At 32.7% G+C, this 21,240-nt stretch overlaps 1 protein-coding gene and 1 long non-coding RNA gene across 2 annotated transcripts; both read left to right on the top strand.

Moving 5' to 3' along the window:
- The first annotated feature begins 14,001 nt into the window (after nt 1-14,001).
- Nucleotides 14,002-17,032, top strand: LOC115718625 (cell number regulator 1). The gene is made up of 4 exons (XM_030647475.2): nt 14,002-14,477; nt 14,774-14,845; nt 14,914-15,123; nt 16,545-17,032. Exons 1-4 carry the CDS (start codon nt 14,261-14,263, stop codon nt 16,622-16,624), a joined length of 579 nt encoding a protein of 192 aa, XP_030503335.2. The 5' UTR covers nt 14,002-14,260; the 3' UTR covers nt 16,625-17,032.
- Nucleotides 17,033-19,001: 1,969 nt separating this feature from the next.
- LOC133031891 (uncharacterized) lies at nt 19,002-20,928 on the top strand. The gene is made up of 2 exons (XR_009684938.1): nt 19,002-20,243; nt 20,724-20,928. It is a non-coding gene; the product is annotated as an uncharacterized LOC133031891 (long non-coding RNA).
- Nucleotides 20,929-21,240: the final 312 nt, after the last annotated feature.

The raw sequence follows: 21,240 nt of genomic DNA, 5'->3' as shown, positions 1-21,240 counted from the left end.
TTTGTAATATTGAAAGAGAAACTATTTCTCATGTGTTGGTGTCTTGTTCTTACTTGAAAGCATGTTAGGCCAAAATTTGTTTTGCTGTCACAATAGAAGTTCTAGGGACTTTTGCGGACTGATTAACTACTATCTTTGAGAGTCATGGTGGGGGGAAATGAACATGGCTGGAATGGTTAGTTGGGCGCTTTGAAAATGCAGAAAAGAATTTGTTTGTGAAAAACCGTATTTTTGCAAATGTCAGTTGTATATAAGAAAATATAAAAACTGTAAGCGTTTGCAGCAGCAGAAAGTAATTCTGCTACAGCGAAACTGAACAGGCAGAATATAAAATATTTGCAGAAAAATAAATAACTTGACACAAGAGATTTATACGTGGTATCAGTGTTCTCACGAACACTCCTAGTCCACGGGGCCACGCCCAGAGAATGAAATCAATTAATAAAGTATCAAAATTACAAAGACAATTGACTTAAACAAGTTTAGACTCCCTCTAAAGTATTGCCGCAATCCTTTGTAATCCACTTTATGAATCTGACTTCTTGAAACACCTTCAAGCCCGAACTCCCTTCGTCTTTGAAGTGTGAGTGCTTACTTCCTCCCGAAGTAAGGCTTTAGCAAGTCTTCTCCCGAAGACCAAGTGCTTACTTCCTCCCGAAGTAAGGCTTTATCAAGTCTTCTCCCGAAGACCAATCTCTTGTTCAGTCAAGTAGTTCTTCACAACCTCTAGGATAGAGTAAGAACAGAAATAGAACAACTAGAACCTAGGTGAACAACTAGGCTCTCACAAAACAAAGAAACACTCTCTTCTCACAAAAGATAAATACAAAAAATGAATAATGGAAGAGGTAATTCGAATGGTTGCTCTCTAGGCTCTATTTATAGATCATAGAAACCAAAGAGGCAACCACAAGATCGAATTAAACGGCAATATTACAAAGACTTTCCAAAAACAAACATGATCTGCTACATCAGATTCGGTTGCTGACGAAGCAGATCTGCCCAGAAACGGGAAACTTACTAAAATCGGGTCCGATCTTCTTTCAAAGCTTGATTCCTGCCAAAAACAGATTAGATATTCTGATTGTATCAAGATACAATCGAAATTAATAAGGAAAAGGCAATAATCAAAGTTTCCCTTAAAAGGACAACTTTCCAAAAGAGAATTCCTTCTCTTTTGAGAAGTTTTCAACAAAGGAAAGTTCAGCTGAAAGTGCAACTTTCCAAACAAGGAAAATGGCAACTAAAAACCGAATAAAAGAGGTAAGATTTCGAAAATGAATGCATAGCAATCTTACCATAAAAAGGAAAAATTATTTTGTCACCTAACTTGCCAAAAAAGGACTTTACAATCTCCCCCTTTGGCACTTTAGATGAACAAAATAATTTTTACCATAAAGTACCTGCAATGCAAAGTTAGCAAGAGCAAACAATACTACTCCCCCTGAGTAACACAATCGAATATCACAATAAAAACAAAGAACATGCTAACTTTAAACATTAAGTTCACAAGTACTAACAAACCACAACTCCCCCTGAAAAAAAAGGGTCCAGAGTTGGGCAACAAAAACCAAAAAATAAATATCTCTCCCCCTTTTTGTTTATCGGAGTGCCAAAGTAAACAAAGAACAAAAATAGACCAAAGTTTAAGTAAAAAGAAACAAACTATAACACTTTAATTTTTGTAGAGTTTAATCAAGGTGGACAGTTGCCTGGACATATCATGCTGGACATCAGCCATTGCTTCAAGACGAGTGTACACATTCTGAAGTTCAGACTTGACTTCCAGGAGCTCTGCAGCAGCAGAGCCTGAACTTGCACCAGCAGAAGCAGCAGCAGCACCAGCCTTTGGCCGTTTTTGGAACACACCATCAAAATATTCAGAAGGTTGGAATGTAGGGCCAGTGATGGGAGGCTCAAGAGTTTCATGTGCTTGGGCCACATTCTTCTGAGAGGATAAAACCTTAAAGATGAGATTTGGAAATACAAGTTTGAAGGTTGGCTTTTTACCTCTTCGAAAGGAGACAATCTGGTTGAGAATATGAGAGGCTAGATCAATGGAAGTTCCAGAGGTGATGCGGTATAGGAGTGTAGCCACTTCTTGAGACACCACGGTCTTGTTCGAATTTGGAACCCAATTGCTTAGTGCAAACCGCATAAGGGAAGCATGAGCAAAAGTGAGGTGAGTAATTCGAAGACTCTCCCCAGTTTCAATTACGAACGAGCACCGGTGAGTTCGAGTGCATCAAGTCACGATCCATGGACATCACGGCATTGGATACATTCTCGAGCAATTGCAGAGCCTGAGCAATGTCCTTTTCAGAAAATGAGAACCAGTGACCCCTAACATACACTCTTCTATACAGTCTAGAGTTCTCATCAAGGAAATCATCAGTAAGATTAGCATAAAACTCTTTAATAATGTTAGCAATGAATCCAATAAAACCAGTAAGAGTGTGTTCCCATTGATGAAATTGAATGAACTTTACAATACCATAAACACGATGGGCATGCAAATCATAATTCCTCTCACTTTCAAACTTACGAGTTGCATAAAGATTCCAGTCACGCTCATTGTCTCGATAGTAAAAAGTTGGACAGCCAGAGATAGAGGAAGGGATATTACCAGATGGAGGATCTTCCATGGGTACCGCTTGCCTTTAGCGACGGCCCGAGAGGCACTTCTTTGCAGAAGTAGTTTTTGAACGAGGAGGCTCTGGCTCGAGTTCTGTGTCTTCACTGTCCTTCTCAGTATGCAGAGATACTGATTTGTCTGAAGAGACTTCCATTGGATCCTCTTCTTCTGAACTGGAACTCGAGGAAGCCGAGGGAGGATTAGTCTTGAGTTTCTTCTTGGCTGGAGGAGCAGTCTTCTCTCGAGATTGAGAGGCTTGAAGTTCTTTCTCAGCCGAGGCTTGCTGGGCTCGAGTTCGAGTGGAAGGGCCTGTTGGAGTGGTGTCAGCCATTGATGCAGCAGGAGGAGGAACAGCCAAAGGAGGAGGAGATTCCTTCGAGGATTCAGAAGAGGAAGTCCAGGTGCGATAGGGCCTTACCGATTTGCGAGCTACTTGCTTGGGTGGACGTTTTGGCTTCACGGCTTGAGATTCACGGCGGGAAGCGATGAATCTCCGGGCTTTGCAACGGCGGGAGGAGGAACCGAGGCGGCGGGGGAGCACTAGAAGGAGTTGGAACGGTTTCTTCTAATTTTTTAGAGTGCCCTAGATTCTTGGTTCTCACCATTTTGAAACTGAAAGAGAAGATGAATAGTGTCTGACAGAGAAACAAGAAAGGGGGTTCGGGTAGGTGGTGAAATAAGTGACAAAAATTGGTTTATATAACCTTGGAATCAAAACAAGAAAGAGGAAACCAATTTTGAAAATTCAAATGGTAACCGCCAGCCCATGAACCAAAAGAGGAAACCGCCCACTTCTCAACTCCTTTCCCCTTGTTAAAAAAAATAAAGGGAAACTAGAAAAGCCAACAAATTTTTCCAAAAATAAATCAATCTTTCAAGAATATAGGCACATTACCATATAAAGATTAATCTTTACTTGGAAAAATATCATAATAAATCAAAGAGAGAATGATTGTTGATACTTACCATTTATGCACAAGATTTTCTTAACCCATGAAGCAAGTCACACGCCTCCCTCCTTTTTTTTTTTTTATTTAAAATAAAACCGAAAAATAAAGTATAATGTGTACAATAAATATATGTGATTCGAACCAAGCAAAGGAAATCAAATATCATTGACAATTGACAAAATGAATTACATGTTATGCTTTTAAGGAAAATAACTAATTAGTATCTCATGAAATAATCATACTTAATTGATGTTGTGGAAAAAGATATGCATGTTACTGAAAATTGTGAACCAGGATTATCAATTTAATTTTAATAGAGGAGACTTACAGATTTGAACACACTTGTCAGACATAGGTGTGTGCAGTGAAAATAGGATCATTGTCCTTGGCAAGATTTTTCATTTTCGCCTTTTTCAATTTGATCCCGCAACTGGATGCTTTCACACCATACTGAAGGTAGCCCTTTTCTATGGTAGTGCATCCTCATCATAGTTGCTAATTACAATGTTCCAGCTTACTCATCAGATGGCTTTCACACTTCAGTATGGGTAGCTCTATTCCAGCAAGGGGCCTGACAAGCATGAAACAAAAATTGCTCAACTCTGTATAAGAACATTATTTAATCCCAGACACAAATAAAGAGTAACATGAATCTTTTAACACAACATCACAAAGTATGATCAGACTGAGATCCTAACTAATTATATTCCAAAAGCATAAACATGATTTGTCAAAAACAATGATAGAAGATTAAGAGCTAGAGAAGAATCACACAACACTATTGTACACGAATGATGAACAGATAAAATTAAACAATGCAAACTCCCAAAGACTTTCTGAGGGAGTCAAAGCGACTTGCATCTAGGGCCTTTGTGAAAATATCAGCTAATTGTTTTTCAGTATCAACATATTCTAATTGCAATGATTTATTTTCAACAAGTTCCCTAATAAAGTGGTGTCTTATATCAATGTGCTTTGTTCTAGAGTGTTGAACAGGATTTTTGGAAATATTTATGGCACTAGTATTGTCACAAAAAATAGTCAAAACACCCAAATCAAACCCATAATCAATCAACATTTGTTTCAACCACAATAGTTGAGTGCAACAACTGCCAGCAGCTATGTACTCAGCTTCGGCAGTGGATAAGGAGATGGAATTCTGTTTCTTGCTATGCCAAGATACTAGATTATTCCCAAGAAAGAAGCACCCTCCACTTGTGCTCTTTCGATCATCAGCATTTCCTGCCCAATCTGCATCACTGAAACAAGCAAGATTTGAATTGGTATCTTTCGAGTACCAAATTCCATAATCAGGAGTGCTATTAACATATCTAATAATCCTTTTTTACAGCTGATACATGAGATTCCATAGGATTACTTTGATATCTAGCACACACTCCCACACTGTAACATATATCAGGACGACTAGCAGTTAAATACAAGAGACTTCCAATCATGCTACGATAGAGTGTAGTGTCTACCTTTACTCCATTCTCATCTTTTGTTAATTTCAGAGTGGTGCTCATAGGAGTACTTACCTGCTTAGCCGATTCAAGGCCAAATTTCTTGACAAGGTTCTTAGCATACTTGCTTTGAGATACAAATGTACCTCCTTCCATTTGTCTCACTTGAAGACCCAGAAAGAAATTAAGCTCACCAACCATGCTCATTTCAAATTCACTTTTCATTTGATCAACAAATACCTGCACTTCATGGTTAGATGTAGAACCAAAAACTATATCATCAACATAAATTTGAGCAATGATAAAATCAGATTTTATATGTTTGATGAAAAGAGTTTTATCCACACTACCTCTGTGATAGCCATGAGAAAGTAAAAATTGAGTCAACCTTTCATACCAAGCTCGAGGAGCTTGTTTCAGACCATACAAAGCTTTTTCAAGTTTGTATACATGGTGCCGGAAATTGAGGATCTTCGAATCCTTTTGGTTGCTCAACATAAACTTCCTCATTCAAAATACCATTTAGGAAGGCAGATTTCACATCCATTTGAAACAATTTAATATTGAGAATACAAGCAATACATAAAAGTAAACGTATTGATTCTAATCTTGCAACAGGAGCAAAAGTTTCATCAAAATCAATACCTTCTACCTGAGTGTACCCTTGTGCCACCAAACGAGCCTTGTTTCTTACAATTGTACCGAACTCATCACTTTTATTTTTAAACAACCACTTTGTTCCAATAACATTTATACCTTTTGGTCTTCGGACCAAAATCCATACCTTGTTGCGAACAAATTGGTTGAGTTCCTCTTGCATTGCATTGAGCCATTCCTCAAAGGTCATGGCTTCCTTCACATTTTTCGGTTCATATTGAGAAACAAAGCAAAGAAAGCTGATTAAATTAATATACCTTCTGCGAGTTACCATGCTTTCTTCAGGATTTCCAAGGATGAGATCTTTTGGATGATTCAGTTTGACTCTGGTGCTTGGTTCTTTCTGAATAGAGTCAGTGATGATGTTTGGATGAGTCAAGATAGGCGGTTCTGGTTCTCCAGTTTCAGTTGCAGCAGCAGATTCGTCATTTGCAGCATCAGCAATGGGTTCTGCTGCATCAGGATCTGCTGTTACAACTTTTGGAGGAGTATCCATGAGACTATCTATCTTGGCTTCTGTGGAAAATTCTGAAAAATCTCTAAAATCATCAACAACCACATTAGCTGATTCCAAAACAGTTTGAGTTCTCATGTTATAAACACGATAAGCTCTATTGTTTAAGGAATATCCAATAAACACACCAACATCACTTTTAGCATCAAATTTACCAATATGCTCACGATCTCTATAGACATAACACACACATCCAAAAACATGAAAATGACTTACATTGGGGCGCTTACCTTTCCAGATTTCATAAGATGTTTTTGAGGTACCTGGACGAATAAACACTCTGTTTATTATGTAGCAAGCTGTGTTAATAGCTTCAGCCCATAATCGCTTTGTCAACTTCTTGCTATTTAACATCACTCTTGCCATTTCCTGCAAAGTTCGATTCTTCCTCTCAACAACTCCATTTTGTTGAGGAGTTTTGGGAGCTGAAAATTCATGAGTTATACCTGTAGACTTGCAAAAATCATCATACACAGAATTTTCAAACTCCTTACCATGATCACTTCGAATTCGAACAATTTTCCCAATATTACAACCTTTCTCAACTCTTAATCTCAGACAAAGAGTTTTAAAGGCATCAAAAGTGTCAGATTTTTCTCTTAAGAAATCTACCCAAGTAAAACGAGAGAAATCATCAACACACACAAAGATATATCGTTTACCATTCAAACTTTCAACTTGGATTGGACCCATAAGATCCATGTGAAGCAATTCCAATACCTTTGAGGTATTGATATCAGACACAGGCTTGTGAGTGATTTTTAATTGCTTCCCAAGTTGACACGGTTCACACTTACCTTCACTTTCCTTACCAAGCTTGGGAAGACCTCGAACAATACCTGCATTTGACAGTTTTTTCAGGTTTTTAAAATTAATATGCCCAAGCTTGGCATGCCACAGATCTGTGGTGTTGTTGATAGCTGAGTGACAAGTGAACACAGGGGTTAGAGTGTAACAGTTATCATTGGATCGAAATCCTTGCAAGATACATTCATTGTCATCATTCATAACATAACAATGATCACTATCAAAAGAAACAGTAAACCCTTGATCACAGATTTGACTGATGCTAAGTAAATTAGCCCTCAGTCCTTCAACTAACATCACATTTTTCAGTCTAGGTAACCCTTCAAAATTTAGAGTTCCCATACCAACAACTTTTCCTGATAAGCCATTACCAAAAGTGACTTCTCCACATTGCATAGGCCGAATGTTAGTCAAAAAATCCTTGTCACCTGTCATATGTCTAGAGCAACCACTGTCAAAATACCACATTTGAGATGCGACGGTTTATCGGAAAAACCGGTAGACACTTCTTTTTCACCCATATTTGTTTCAAACCTTTATGTTTCTTTTGAGATTTTTTCAAATTATCAAAATAATTTGTTTTAAACAGGTTGTTTAATGTGAAACATTTAGGTCTGATATGTCCTTTTCTACCACAAAAATGACAAATGGGAACAAATCTTTTTACCTGAGATTTTACCTTTTTCGAAAATCCTGGAGATTTTGCAGCATCAGAAGCTGTTCTTGCTGCCACAGGCTGTGAAACTGTTACGGCAGAGTTTGTAGCCTCACGGTGATTCGTTGGAACACTAGATTTTACAAACTTCGTGACTCCAGAACTTTCCATTCCATTAGAACCAAGGCCTGCAAAACCTCTCTGACCTGCATTCTGAGCTTTTTCAAAAATAGAAGATCCAGGATTAAGCATTTGAACATTTTTCTTAAAGTTTTCAAGTTCCTTCTTCAATAGAGAGATTTTTTCATCTTTATCACAAACACTTGTCTCATATTCTTTTATTTTCAACTCACACATTTCAATCTGATGAGACAATTTTTTATTCAATTTATTCAACTCTCTATTTTCAGAAGCAACCTGAATCCATTTTTCATACATGACTTTGTATGATTCAGCAAGAGATTCTTCACAGATTTCAGACTCATCTGAATCTGATTCCTCTTGTTTGGTGGTATTATTCAGACATACCAATCTATCTTTCACCTGTGAATCACACAACACATTAGTCATAACAGAGGTTAGGGCAACATTTTCAGTAATATCTTCATCACTTTCGGTTTCATCATCACTCCAAGTGACATTGAAACTTTTCTTATTCTTTTTCAAAGTGTTTGCACACTCAGATTGAATATGCCCAAAACCTTCACATTCCCTGCACTGAATTCCCTTTTTGTTAGAGACAGAAGGTTTAATGAAAGTATTACCTTTTGAACCTTTCGAAATATTCTTTTTATTTCCCATCTTTTTCATATATTTCTGAAAATTCTTAGTTAATAAAGCAATCTCATCATCACATTCACTATCAGAATTTTCATTATCAGCAACTTTCAAAGCAATACTTTTACCTTTATCAGCAATGGATTTGGGTTTGTCCTTTTGTTTAATCTGTTGATTTAATTCAAAAGTACGTAAGGAACCCATCAATTCTTCCACTTTCATAGTGCTAAAATCTTTAGCTTCCTCCATTGCCAAAAGTTTCGTATCAAACCTTTCTGGAAGAACTCTAACAATTTTTCTCACAAGAACAGAGTCATCAAGCTTTTCTCCAAGAGCAAAATATTCATTAGCAATGTCAGATAATTTTTCATAGAATTCAGTTAAAGTTTCATTATCAGACATTCTAAGTTCATCAAATTTAGTTTGAAGCATGATAAATCTAGATCTTTTCACATCAGAAGTTCCTTCAAACTGAGTTTGAAGAATCTCCCAAGCTTCCTTAGCAGAAACACAAGATGATATAAGTTTAATGTAACCCTCACCTACACCATTAAAGATAGCATGCAAGGCTTTGCTATTGTAGGCAGATAGTTTATCATCTTCAATAGACCATTCCAGTTCAGATTTTATAATAGTATTACCTGAAGAATCTGTCTCAACTGGAGGAGACCAACCTGATAGAACCATTCTCCACGCCTTCTCATCTTGAGATTTGATGAAGGCTCTCATTCTAACTTTCCAGTAAGGATAGTTAGAGTCATTAAGCAATGGTGGTCTAGAAATAGAACTTCCTTCTGCAAAAAATGACATTCTAACAAAAACGTTATAGGACCACACTAAGAGTTTAGTGTCCCGCTCTGATACCAAATGAAAAACCGTGTTTTTGCAAATGTCAGTTGTATATAAGAAAATATAAAAACTGTAAGCGTTTGCAGCAGCAGAAAGTAATTCTGCTACAGCAAAACTGAACAGGCAGAATATAAAATATTTGCAGAAAAATAAATAACTTGACACAAGAGATTTATACGTGGTATCAGTGTTCTCACGAACACTCCTAGTCCACGGGGCCACGCCCAGAGAATGAAATCAATTAATAAAGTATCAAAATTACAAAGACAATTGACTTAAACAAGTTTAGACTCCCTCTAAAGTATTGCCGCAATCCTTTGTAATCCACTTTATGAATCTGACTTCTTGAAACACCTTCAAGCCCGAACTCCCTTCGTCTTTGAAGTGTGAGTGCTTACTTCCTCCCGAAGTAAGGCTTTAGCAAGTCTTCTCCCGAAGACCAAGTGCTTACTTCCTCCCGAAGTAAGGCTTTATCAAGTCTTCTCCCGAAGACCAATCTCTTGTTCAGTCAAGTAGTTCTTCACAACCTCTAGGATAGAGTAAGAACAGAAATAGAACAACTAGAACCTAGGTGAACAACTAGGCTCTCACAAAACAAAGAAACACTCTCTTCTCACAAAAGATAAATACAAAAAATGAATAATGGAAGAGGTAATTCGAATGGTTGCTCTCTAGGCTCTATTTATAGATCATAGAAACCAAAGAGGCAACCACAAGATCGAATTAGCAGCTGTACAAAGACTTTCCAAAAACAAACACGATCTGCTACATCAGATTCGGTTGCTGACGAAGCAGATCTGCCCAGAAACGGGAAACTTACTAAAATCGGGTCCGATCTTCTTTCAAAGCTTGATTCCTGCCAAAAACAGATTAGATATTCTGATTGTATCAAGATACAATCGAAATTAATAAGGAAAAGGCAATAATCAAAGTTTCCCTTAAAAGGACAACTTTCCAAAAGAGAATTCCTTCTCTTTTGAGAAGTTTTCAACAAAGGAAAGTTCAGCTGAAAGTGCAACTTTCCAAACAAGGAAAATGGCAACTAAAAACCGAATAAAAGAGGTAAGATTTCGAAAATGAATGCATAGCAATCTTACCATAAAAAGGAAAAATTATTTTGTCACCTAACTTGCCAAAAAAGGACTTTACAGTTTGGAATCAAAAAACAAAGATGTTACTGAGGTAGTAGTGTTAGTAAAGATTGTCCTTAATTAATAAATAGCAATATGCTCAAGACAAATCACAAGATACATCCTTAGGTTTGTTGATCCCAGAGGATGGAGCTGAGCACTAGAAAACTCTAAGCTTTGATACGATTAAGATGAATACTGATGACGCTTTCTTTGTACATTCCAACTGTTTCAGTTATGCTTTTGTCACCCAAAATCATGCTGGTTTTTAGAGGAAGCTAGAGTTTCTTGTATTAGAGGAAGTGTCCTTCTAAAAATTGTAGAAGCCATTAGAATACGCGTAGCACTAAGTTGGATTAAGTACCAACTATGACGCAAAGTGGAGATCAAAACAGATTGTCTTATAGTCATTCAAGCCATATGAAACTTAGCTATTACGTTATCCTACTAATAATTATGAGCCATTATAACAAGTGTGTTTCATTATGTATCAAAAACATTAAGTTTTAAAAGTGAATACAAATAAAGTACCCTTAAAAGTGTATGTGGGTCAAATAAAGTATTTAAGTTTTAAATCGATCTAATCCAATAAGAATTGACCGATCCAATTACAACCGATCATTAAATACTGGATATTTAATTGTGATCGAATCGGATTGTATGTTATTATTAAATATCAAATTGAATTAGATCGGATGGTGAATGGATTGTCTAAAAATTCAGTACATCCAACATATATTCAATCGAACTAATTAGTATTTTCATTTAGTTTGGATGAGTAATTATATTTTATATTGTTATACGTAAAATTTATATATAAAAAAAATTAACTTTAAAATTTTACTTTTTTTTATTGGATGGATCCAATCCAATCCAATACATATTGGACCTAAAATTTTAGATGAATCCGATCTAATTCAAAAATAATAGATTAAAAATAGGGATAAGTTGATAAGTGCCCGTTTTAATAACACATTAACTAAAAATACCTGCAAAATAAATTTAGTTAAAACATACCTTCTTTTATAATTGAATTACCCAATATACCCTCACATATCTATCAAATTCTTCAATGCAGCCACTTGAATTCCACCCTAGCAACTAAACGCACGCAATCTGCAGTCTGCCATAGCCATCGTCGATCAGCATCCTCTGGCATCTTCAGCGTCCCTCAGCCTCCACCACCACCGTAAAAAACACTACACCTTTGCAACCGCAACCGCTAAAGCCAACGTCCTTAGCTATTTGAAGGTATGTAACTTTCTCTTTCCATTCTGAATTAGTATTAGTTTTTTTTTTCTAGATCTTGTTTCTCCCTCTTTTAATCTTCTATTATATTCTTGTTTGTAAGACCTATGTTCATATGTATAAGTTTGTGTGTATTCGGTTTGATCATTTTATGAAAATATAATGTTTTTTAAGTGTTTGTTGAAATAACTAATAGAAATTATAAAATGGTGTAAGAAATCTGGGCTCGTTCATCATTATGAGATGACTTCTTTTATTTATCACTGCATTCATAAAAGTTTTAATTAAGTACTCTTCTATATATATCCACCAATTTTGTGGTCATACATACTCTTGTGATCATTGTAGTTACTCTTGTTTAGTGAAAATGGTTCCATTCATCTTTAAATTAATTTTTATAAAATAGTTTATCTTTCCTTTTCTTTCAAAAACATTTAATCACACCAAAAAATCCAACAGCCTGTTTATTAGAGGGGGATAGAGTATCGTGTAATGACAAGGATAAGATTGGTATAGTGTTTGAAAAAAAAGGTAGAAATAAAAGATTTTAAAAAAGAGGGTAAAAATGAGAGTTAGTAATATAAAATGGGTATACAGTTTAATTTCCCCTTAAAAATATTGGGTAAACCCAAATTAAACTAATAGATTTATATGTTAGATCGATTGGATGATTGAAATTAATTGAATCAGATTGGATAGTAAAATTTAATATCCAATATATAATTAGATGGAATTTGGATAGGCCTAAACACATTAAATGTGGTCCAATGAATACCCCTAGAGATATAATTATTTTCATTATTATAAAAGTAATTAGGTTATATTAAAATATAGTGATGCTTAACAAAGTGGTACAGAGCTAAATTAAGTTGTTTGTTGAGTTTTCTTAAAAGAGTTGAATGTTTATAATACTATAAAGCTTATTCTAGAATAAAAAATATTTAAAAAAGATGGAGTTTTAGCCAAAGTTATGATGAGTGATTTTCAAGTGGTTAGTTGAAAATATTATGACGCACTCGATGCATATGAAGCAAACATATATCTTTTATAGCACACACACATTAGCTTCTCTAAAATAGAGACTTAATTATTTTTAAAGAATTGCACTAAAAATACGCTACAACAGATGTTCTAAATTCTTTCTTTATTTTAAAGTTTCTTTAAAATACATTATTTATGTTTCATATTTATAGAATATTATTTATTGCTCTAAATATATATATATTTTTAATTATTTTAAGTTTAATAATTATTTTTGTATGGAAATATATGTGTATATATTAATATTTTTTTATATTTGAAATGAATAAAATATAATAAAAATTTTAAAAAGAATTTTGGTGATATATTTTAAAGAAATTGATATATGATGTATGATGTATGTAAAAATGTGTTGTAAATTAAAAAAAGTAAAATTTTAGTGATATGTTTTAAAAAATGTAATAAAAAAACTGTTGGAATTGCTTTAATGCCAAAATTAATTTATAATAATTTGTAGGTAGTGGAATATGGTTGATTATGTGGACACATAGCCACTAGAGAAATATTGTAATGATAGTGAAAGTAATAGGCAATGATATACATACTATAATTACTTATTACTAGATTAATCAATGTATATCGATAAAAATAAATGAATAAAAATCATCAAAGTCAAGAACAGTAGAGACTTCAACATCGATCTTTCCATTATTTTCTCAACAATTTCCACTAGGAAACCACGAAGTATCATCCAAAAGAAGAGAAAGTCTATATATACATAACTACTGATGCATATAATAGTATTAAAACATATAGGAAAATTAAGTTAAAAGTAATTTAATGGATTCTTATTTACTTTATTATATATATATATATATCATGGGGTTCGGTTTGAATTTTTCACCATATGGCTAATTAATTAAACAAGTCAACTATTAATATATTTTTTTTTTCTGGTACATGCAGGCATGGTCAATAAAAAAACTTCATTGCTCATATCAATTATATTTAGAGAATTGCTAAAAAAATACTAATTGGTTCTCTAGCACTTTTCTTAATGTTATATTGTTATTGATGTAATTAACTATCTGATCTTATATAATTTTAAAAAAATAAATTTTAAGAAATATCGCTAACCAATTATGAAACTCTACCTATAAAAAGTGATGGGCAGTAGGCACTACGTACTGGTGCCTAATATAGCAATTCTCTTATATTTATGAGCATTGATCAGTAGTGTTTAGCATCTTCTATAAATGACGCTTTATAATTAATTAGTGATATTCTTTAAAACACTAATTTTTTAAATTATATGAAACCTCATTTTTAATATTTAATTATACTAATAGTGTCACATCCAAAAATTACTAAACACAAATGTTACCATTTCTATAACAACTTTTAGAATGTTTCCATCGAAAATTAATTAATGACACTCGCCAATTATAATCTATACACACTAAGAAGTACATATCCATGATAAATATTTAGCTATATATAGCTTCATATTTATATATTACTGATTATAACTAACTTCTCATCAAAAGAAACCTCTCTAGGCTCAATTTGTTGTCCAAAACTTTTATATATTATAATGTACTCTGCACCACAAGTACTGGCTGTTGATTCAAAGATCTATGGAGGTGGTGATCATCAAGGTTGTGGAAATCCAACAGCTACATCAATTGCAGCTTCAGGATTTCCGAGCCCATGTTTACCCGCCATGCAGTTTCCGATCACACCCGCCGCCGCGGATGATCGGACAGGATGGACTACACGTCTGTCCTATTGTTTTGATGATCCTGCAAATTGTAAGCTATAACTATTTAAGCCCTTATCTATTTTTGCAACTTGAAGAAATTAATTATAACTTAATTTTTTTCTTTTATATATTTTACATGTGTTATATATAAATTATATTTATAATATAATATGCATTTCATTCATTTTTAAATTTTTTTAAATAAATATCAAAAATCAAATTTAAATACAAATATAATATATATACACTAACCTTTTTTTAACACAAAATTTATCATTTGATCCTATTAATATAATATTGTGATTATGTATATGATTAATAATTTGTATATTATTTAAATTTAAGGTGTGATTACTTGCTTCTGCCCTTGCATCACATTTGGACAGATTGCTGAGATTGTGAATAGAGGTTCCACAAGTAAGTTTTCATTTTTGATTTTTTTATTTTATTTATATATATAAATATGTATGTGTTTAATTAAGCAGGTTGTGTAGAAAATGCGTTACTTTATGGAGTAGTTAGTATGAGTGGGCTAGGGTGTTTGTACTCGTGCTTGTATCGTTCGAGGTTGAGAGTTCAATATGACTTGGAAGAGGAGCCTTGCTCCGATTGCCTTGTTCACTTCTGCTGCGAGACTTGTGCTCTTTGTCAAGAGTATAGGGAGCTCAACAATCGTGGCTTCGACATGGGAATAGGTATATCATATTCTGCATATGCTCTCCAACTATGTTTATTTATAATTTATATATATACTAGAAGAGAGTTACGTGGTGAGCCACGTAAATATTAGTTTTATTTTAAGTTCTAGGGGTTTTTGTTTAAGAATTTAGTGACTAATTGTAAATTATGTTATAAACGATATGTTTTATAAAACTAATTGTTAAGAATGTCATAATTGTGTATATAAATCTATAATATACACATTGTTATTCAAATGTTTTACGTTATAAAAGATTTTTTTTTATATAGAGTTTAAATTTTATATTGATGATTCTAATTTAGGGTGGGTATTGGTGTAGTTTTTTTTAATTTAAAAAAAGATGGTTTAATTTTTTGGGTTTAATTATTGGGTTTAAACGTTTAAAAAAAAATTATTTAATTTTTTGGGTTTAAAAAAAAATCGTGTAAGCCTAATGTGTAACAATATTAATATTTGTTAATTTTTTATTTATTTGTTAACGTTTAACTAATAAAAAAAATATGAAACATTGAGATATACGGTTTGTTATGTTAGAGAGATATGTGGCTAGGATGATTTTTTTTAATTTAAAAAAAGATTATTTAATTTTTTAAATTGAATTATTTGTTTTAAACGTTTAAAAAAAGATTGTTTAATTTTTGGGTTTAATTATTTATATATTTTTGAAAGTTAACGGGAGATCAAACATTTTTTTATTTTTAAAGTATATTCTGTTAAACCAAGAAATGCCGTTAGATAGACACTTTTAATATATAAAGATATATATATACATGTGTGTGTGGAGGATAAGATTGCAATTGGTATACGTAGCTAGCTAGCTTGGCAGTAAGGGATTGTGATAGTTACATGTTTTACTATGAATTAATTTTAAAAGAAAATAAATGTGTCAACTTGAGATGATCAGACGATAGTTGATGTGTTCAACACACAAATTATATCCTCTTTTATTTTTTGGTCTGACGTAACCGTTGTTAATTCACCTTTCTTAATTAATTTGTCATTTCTTTATATACATAGCAATATATATATATATATAAAAATTTCTATAGATATTGGTGTTTACTTTGGATGGTTTTCCTTTTAATAATATTAATATTTGGTCATCACTAATAAGTAGCTAGGCGACGAATACTGACACTGTGACTGAGTCAACAATACGCAGTAGTACGTACATTATACGTACATATTATTGAAGCTTTATTAGCTAACTAATCATATATGTTTCAATTATATGCAAATTTCAACTTTGAATGGTTGTTAACTTATAAATTAATTAATATTTCTTTAACAAGCAGGATTATATTGATTTAATTATATATATATATGTAAGTGATGATATATTATTACAATTAATTTTCATTGATTAATAATTTGAATAATTAATTATAATGTAAAAATATTTGTATTTGATTTAAGGTTGGGAGGCGAACATGGACAGACAACGACGTGGAGTAAGTATGGGAGCTCCAATGACTCCGCCACCCATGACAAGATAAATTAAAACTGTCCCTTTCACTCGAATTAATTATATAAGGTCTTTGATCAGTTTTCTGAAGTTGATATCGATTCCCAAAGTTTTAGACAAGCCATAATATTATATATATGATAGATTTTTGATTATTGAAATCTATAAGAAAACGTAGTTCAAATTCACAGTTGAAGTGGATTAGCTAGTGGTGTTAATTCACAGCTTAGGAATAAGCCCCGGCCGTCTTGGTTATTTGCTTATCTTTTTGTTGTTGTTGTTGTTGTTTATTGTTACGGCCGACCTCGTCTACTTTGGCTCAAAAATCTTGTCTGTTTTATTCCTTACAATCTAATATCTTAATTTGTATTGTTGGCTCAAAAATTAAAAAGAAAAAACATGAACAAAAGTATATTTATTAAATACTTTTTCAGTGGATACATTATTTTTTTTACAGTATTTTCGACAAATTTTTAATTTTTTTTTAAATAATTTATGATGTGGAAGATAAAGTTCAAAATAATCAATTAGATGTATATATAAATAAAAAAATGCTTAATATGTGTACTAATATAATATAAATTAAAATGTGACAAATATATTATTATGTGAATGATACAAAAATTCTTATTTTTAATCACAGCAAAATTTGTGAGTAAAAGTAAAAAAGTTGTGACTAATTATAAATTAGTATTCCTATGTTGTGACTAAAAAGTCCGTGGTTAAATGTATTAGTTACAAAAATTACAATTTGTTGTGACTAAATGTATTTTTATTCACAATATTTGTTGTGACTAAAACTAAATTAGTGACAACTCGTGTCTAAATGTTATATTTTAGTCACAAATAAAATCCTAAAGTTTTAAGATTCAATAACGAAAATTTTCTCATTAATTTATTACGAAATTAATATTTAACTATTGATAATTAACATATACAAATTATAGGTTCTAAATCATATACAAAAGACAATCTGATACCACATGTTAGATAAATTAACAATAAATTCAAGATCTATTTGTATATAATATAGAACACGATAACAATATATGATAATTAAGTATATGTGTACCAAATTGATCTATAATAATTACCGCAATTCGATAGTGCAATACTATAACTAAGTCTTCCTCCCTAGATCTCTAAATCAGAAGCAGTTTATTTATCTAATTATCAAAAAGTATACAATTGTGATGAGACAATATGTATTTATAGAGCTAGGGAGGGGACTTAGCTACAAAACCCTAGTTGGACTGGGTCTGCTCATCAAATGCTTCAGTTAACTAGAAAAGTCCACACTTCTGCTTTAGCTACACTTTACACACAGATGCTAAGCCTATTAACTAGCTATTGATCACCAACAATATTAATATGGGCTAACACAACAAAGAACTATCAAATCAACCTAAGTTTGAATAAAACCAATAAAATTTAATGTAAGCTCAAATAAAAAGTCTAACATCCCACACATCTCTCTTTCCTTAGATCTTTACCTTAATTGATAATTAATTAATTAATTAACAAGTATACTAAATATTAGTAGTATATAGTTTTATTTTGAGTTGTGTTGAGAAATAATAAAAGAGCTAGACTTTATAAGTTTATAAGCAAGAGAGTACTCTTATATAATAAAAGGGTAATTAATTAGCTAGTGATTATTGCATGGGGTTAATTATTAATTAGTAATTACTACTAAGCATCAAAGGAGCATGAATATTTTGATTAAAGAATTCAACGTTGTGGAGTGTGATAAATAAGCTGGTAGCTCACCCACAAGATGCCTGGTCAACTCATCTATATATCATCTTTTAATTTTCTTCCTTTAATGAATTTTTGATACGTTAATTATTTGTAGTTTTTAAGATTATTTGTTCGTGTGCATTGTTAATTGTTTCATTGCATGTATATATGTTATGTTTTTGTTATACATGTTGTTGTGTTGGGTGGCTAATTTCGTCTTTTTTTCTCACACAAAAACTACCTTATATAATTTGTTGATAAATATTAACTAGATGTGGTTGTTATTATTTATTTGCACATGGTCCTTAGCTGGCTCTTAATTCAGACATTAAATCTTTTATTCTGTTTTTTCAAAACTTAAGCACATGGATAATCTTACTATATGTCTAAGAAATCGCCAATATATTTGGATACATATTATAACTATTAACCTATATCTACACATCGAACTATATACGTATATAATTATTGTTTATATATATAATTACTAATAATCGAAGAACACTAGTATATCGTCAGGCTGGCCTATTGTTCTATAATATTATGAGCTAGGTGTACTCCATGTAATATCCAGTTTATTTTTATTATTATTTTTATTATTATTATTATTATTATTATTATTATTATTATTATTATTATTATTATTATTATTATTATTGTTGTTGTTGTTGTGCGTGTGTGATTAGAAAAAAATGATATATATATATATATATTAAATAGTGAGATAAATAAATAGTGAAGCATTAGATTAGTTAGTTAGTTTAAAATTTAAAATTTAAATTTAAATCAGCATAATTTTATCTGATTAGTTAGATATTTATTTTTAAATTTAAACCTATTATACGATATGTTATATACGTATATACTCTATAACCCTAGCAGCCAGATAGTATCGTATTCCCTTATTCTCACCATCTCTCAATTTCTTTTTTTATTCTCTCTATTGAACCAAATCAATTGTTTTAATCTTAAGAGCTTCGGGGTTAGCAATCAACCGATCATCGTTCCGTGTCTTCGAAATCTTCAGGTAAAATTCGTACTTGTTTTTATTTTCGTTTTCAGAGAAATAGGCTTTCATAAAACTATCATATCTCTCTCCCCATAGGTCCGTTTTCAGTGATCTAGGTACCGTTTTAAAGATAATTTAATGATCTATATTTTCTATGAAGAAACTCTTTCCTAATTCTGAATATTTCGATGTCAAAAAATTCATGTTTTACAGACTGTCGATTTACAGTTTTTTTTAAAATTTCTTTTCGATATTGCCTTAGTAAAAGTGTCATATCTCTCTCGATATCTATTATTTTCAAGCGATTCTTGTACTGTTAGAAAGATAATTCAATAATCCATATTTTCTTTGAAGAAACCTTTCCCTAGTTCGGAGTTCTTACCAGTCAAAAGTTAGGATCTTTACTCGGTTATGGTATTTCGTTTTAAGTTTCGTTTCAGAAAAAGTGTCTTCAGTAAAAATTCAATATCTCTCTCAATTTCGATCCATTTTAAAAGATCTTTATCTCGTTTTAAAGCTTAGGAAAATAGCTACATTTTTTATGAAGAAAGTATTGTCTAGATCAGGGTGTAACTATTTTTAAAACATTTATTTTTAGGCTGTATTCAGAAATCGGCGTGATCCAGGATTTTAAAGAAACTGTTTTGAGAAAACATGCATAACTCCTAGATTATAGCTCCGATTTTGATGATCTTTATACCGTTAGAAAGGTCTTTCAATTAACTAAAAACTTTGTGAACAGTAGGACTTCTAATTCAAACGTTTTATATGTCAAATTCTAGGTTAAACTTGCTGTACAGTAAGAGTAATAAATATATTGAGTTTATCGGTGGACTAAGGGTTTCACTAATTGTTATAGGGCCTAGAAGGTATCGTAAGAGTTAATTACAGCGGAGTTGAGGTAAGGAAAAATAATGATACTTTATACTTGCTTTTTATATGGTTTGAGTATCTAGTATGACTGCTTGAATAAATTGTATTGAAACTGTGGAATGTGATAGTTTCGGTGAAATAGTGTTTTATCGATGAATTGTATATGGTTGTTTAATCATGTTCCAGGTACTTGGAAGTGGTTGGAAACCACACATGTATGGTGATGTGGTAAGTGAGGCAGTGTACGTAAGGGTGCACTGGTTATTGGTACTGCGTTCTGGTTAAGAACGTAAGACACTCCAGATTTGTATGGAAGCTGGAGTGTGATTGTGAGTGTGAGTGTGTGGTATTTCAGTATTTGTGTGGCTGCCTCTATTTATACTTATGATTAGGTTGTTGTATGTTTGATGTATATGTTTGTGCTATGATGTGTGAATGCTGGTACATAGTATTGTGTTTTTCCTTACTGGGCTTTGCAGCTCACCCCTTATTTACCCCCTATGTGCAGATAAGTAAGCCTGTAAGCTTTCGGTGACAAGTTGAGTCTGGGCAGCATGGGGTGTATCTCGTGTGATCATGTAACTGCGTGTGGTCTTGGCCATCTTCCGCTGAAAGTTTTTTTTTAATTTATTAAACTTATCGAGGATGTTGTCGTTTAAATTTTCTATTACTTTTCCCTAAGTGGTAATACTTTATTTTCAACTGGGTACCCATGTTTTGAAAAGTATTTTTTTTTTTAAAATAAAGGCAACATTAGTATCTTAACGCCAGTTTATTTATGGCATCTTATTTTACGTAAGTAAGGGCGTTACAAATGGTATCAGAGCCTTGACCCAGCCGGAAGTGTGGTCGACGAGGACGTCGGACCCCGTGAGGGGGGGTGATTGTGACAGTCAGTAGTCCCGTGATCCGTAAGGGGAAATACCGGGTAAGCTGTGCAATCCCACACCGCCTGGGGAAGGTCAAGTGGGATGATTCTGAGACTGTGTAGGTATAAGACTACACAGTTCAGAAAGAGTTTCTTC

This window comes from Cannabis sativa, chromosome X (genome assembly GCF_029168945.1).
Source record: "Cannabis sativa cultivar Pink pepper isolate KNU-18-1 chromosome X, ASM2916894v1, whole genome shotgun sequence".
NCBI lineage: Eukaryota > Viridiplantae > Streptophyta > Magnoliopsida > Rosales > Cannabaceae > Cannabis > Cannabis sativa.
The sequence above is the reverse complement of the archived record's forward strand: the minus strand, read 5'-3'. Positions and strand labels throughout refer to the sequence as shown.

What these genes read in the sequence shown, in the direction of transcription:
- LOC115718625 (XM_030647475.2), top strand. Translation starts at nt 14,261, where the DNA reads ATGTACTCTGCACCACAAGTACTGGCTGTTGATTCAAAGATCTATGGA. An exon ending in TTTTGATGATCCTGCAAATT is followed by an intron (nt 14,478 to 14,773) that starts GTAAGCTATAAC and finishes TTTAAATTTAAG; the next exon opens with GTGTGATTACTTGCTTCTGC. An exon ending in TGTGAATAGAGGTTCCACAA is followed by an intron (nt 14,846 to 14,913) that starts GTAAGTTTTCAT and finishes TTAATTAAGCAG; the next exon opens with GTTGTGTAGAAAATGCGTTA.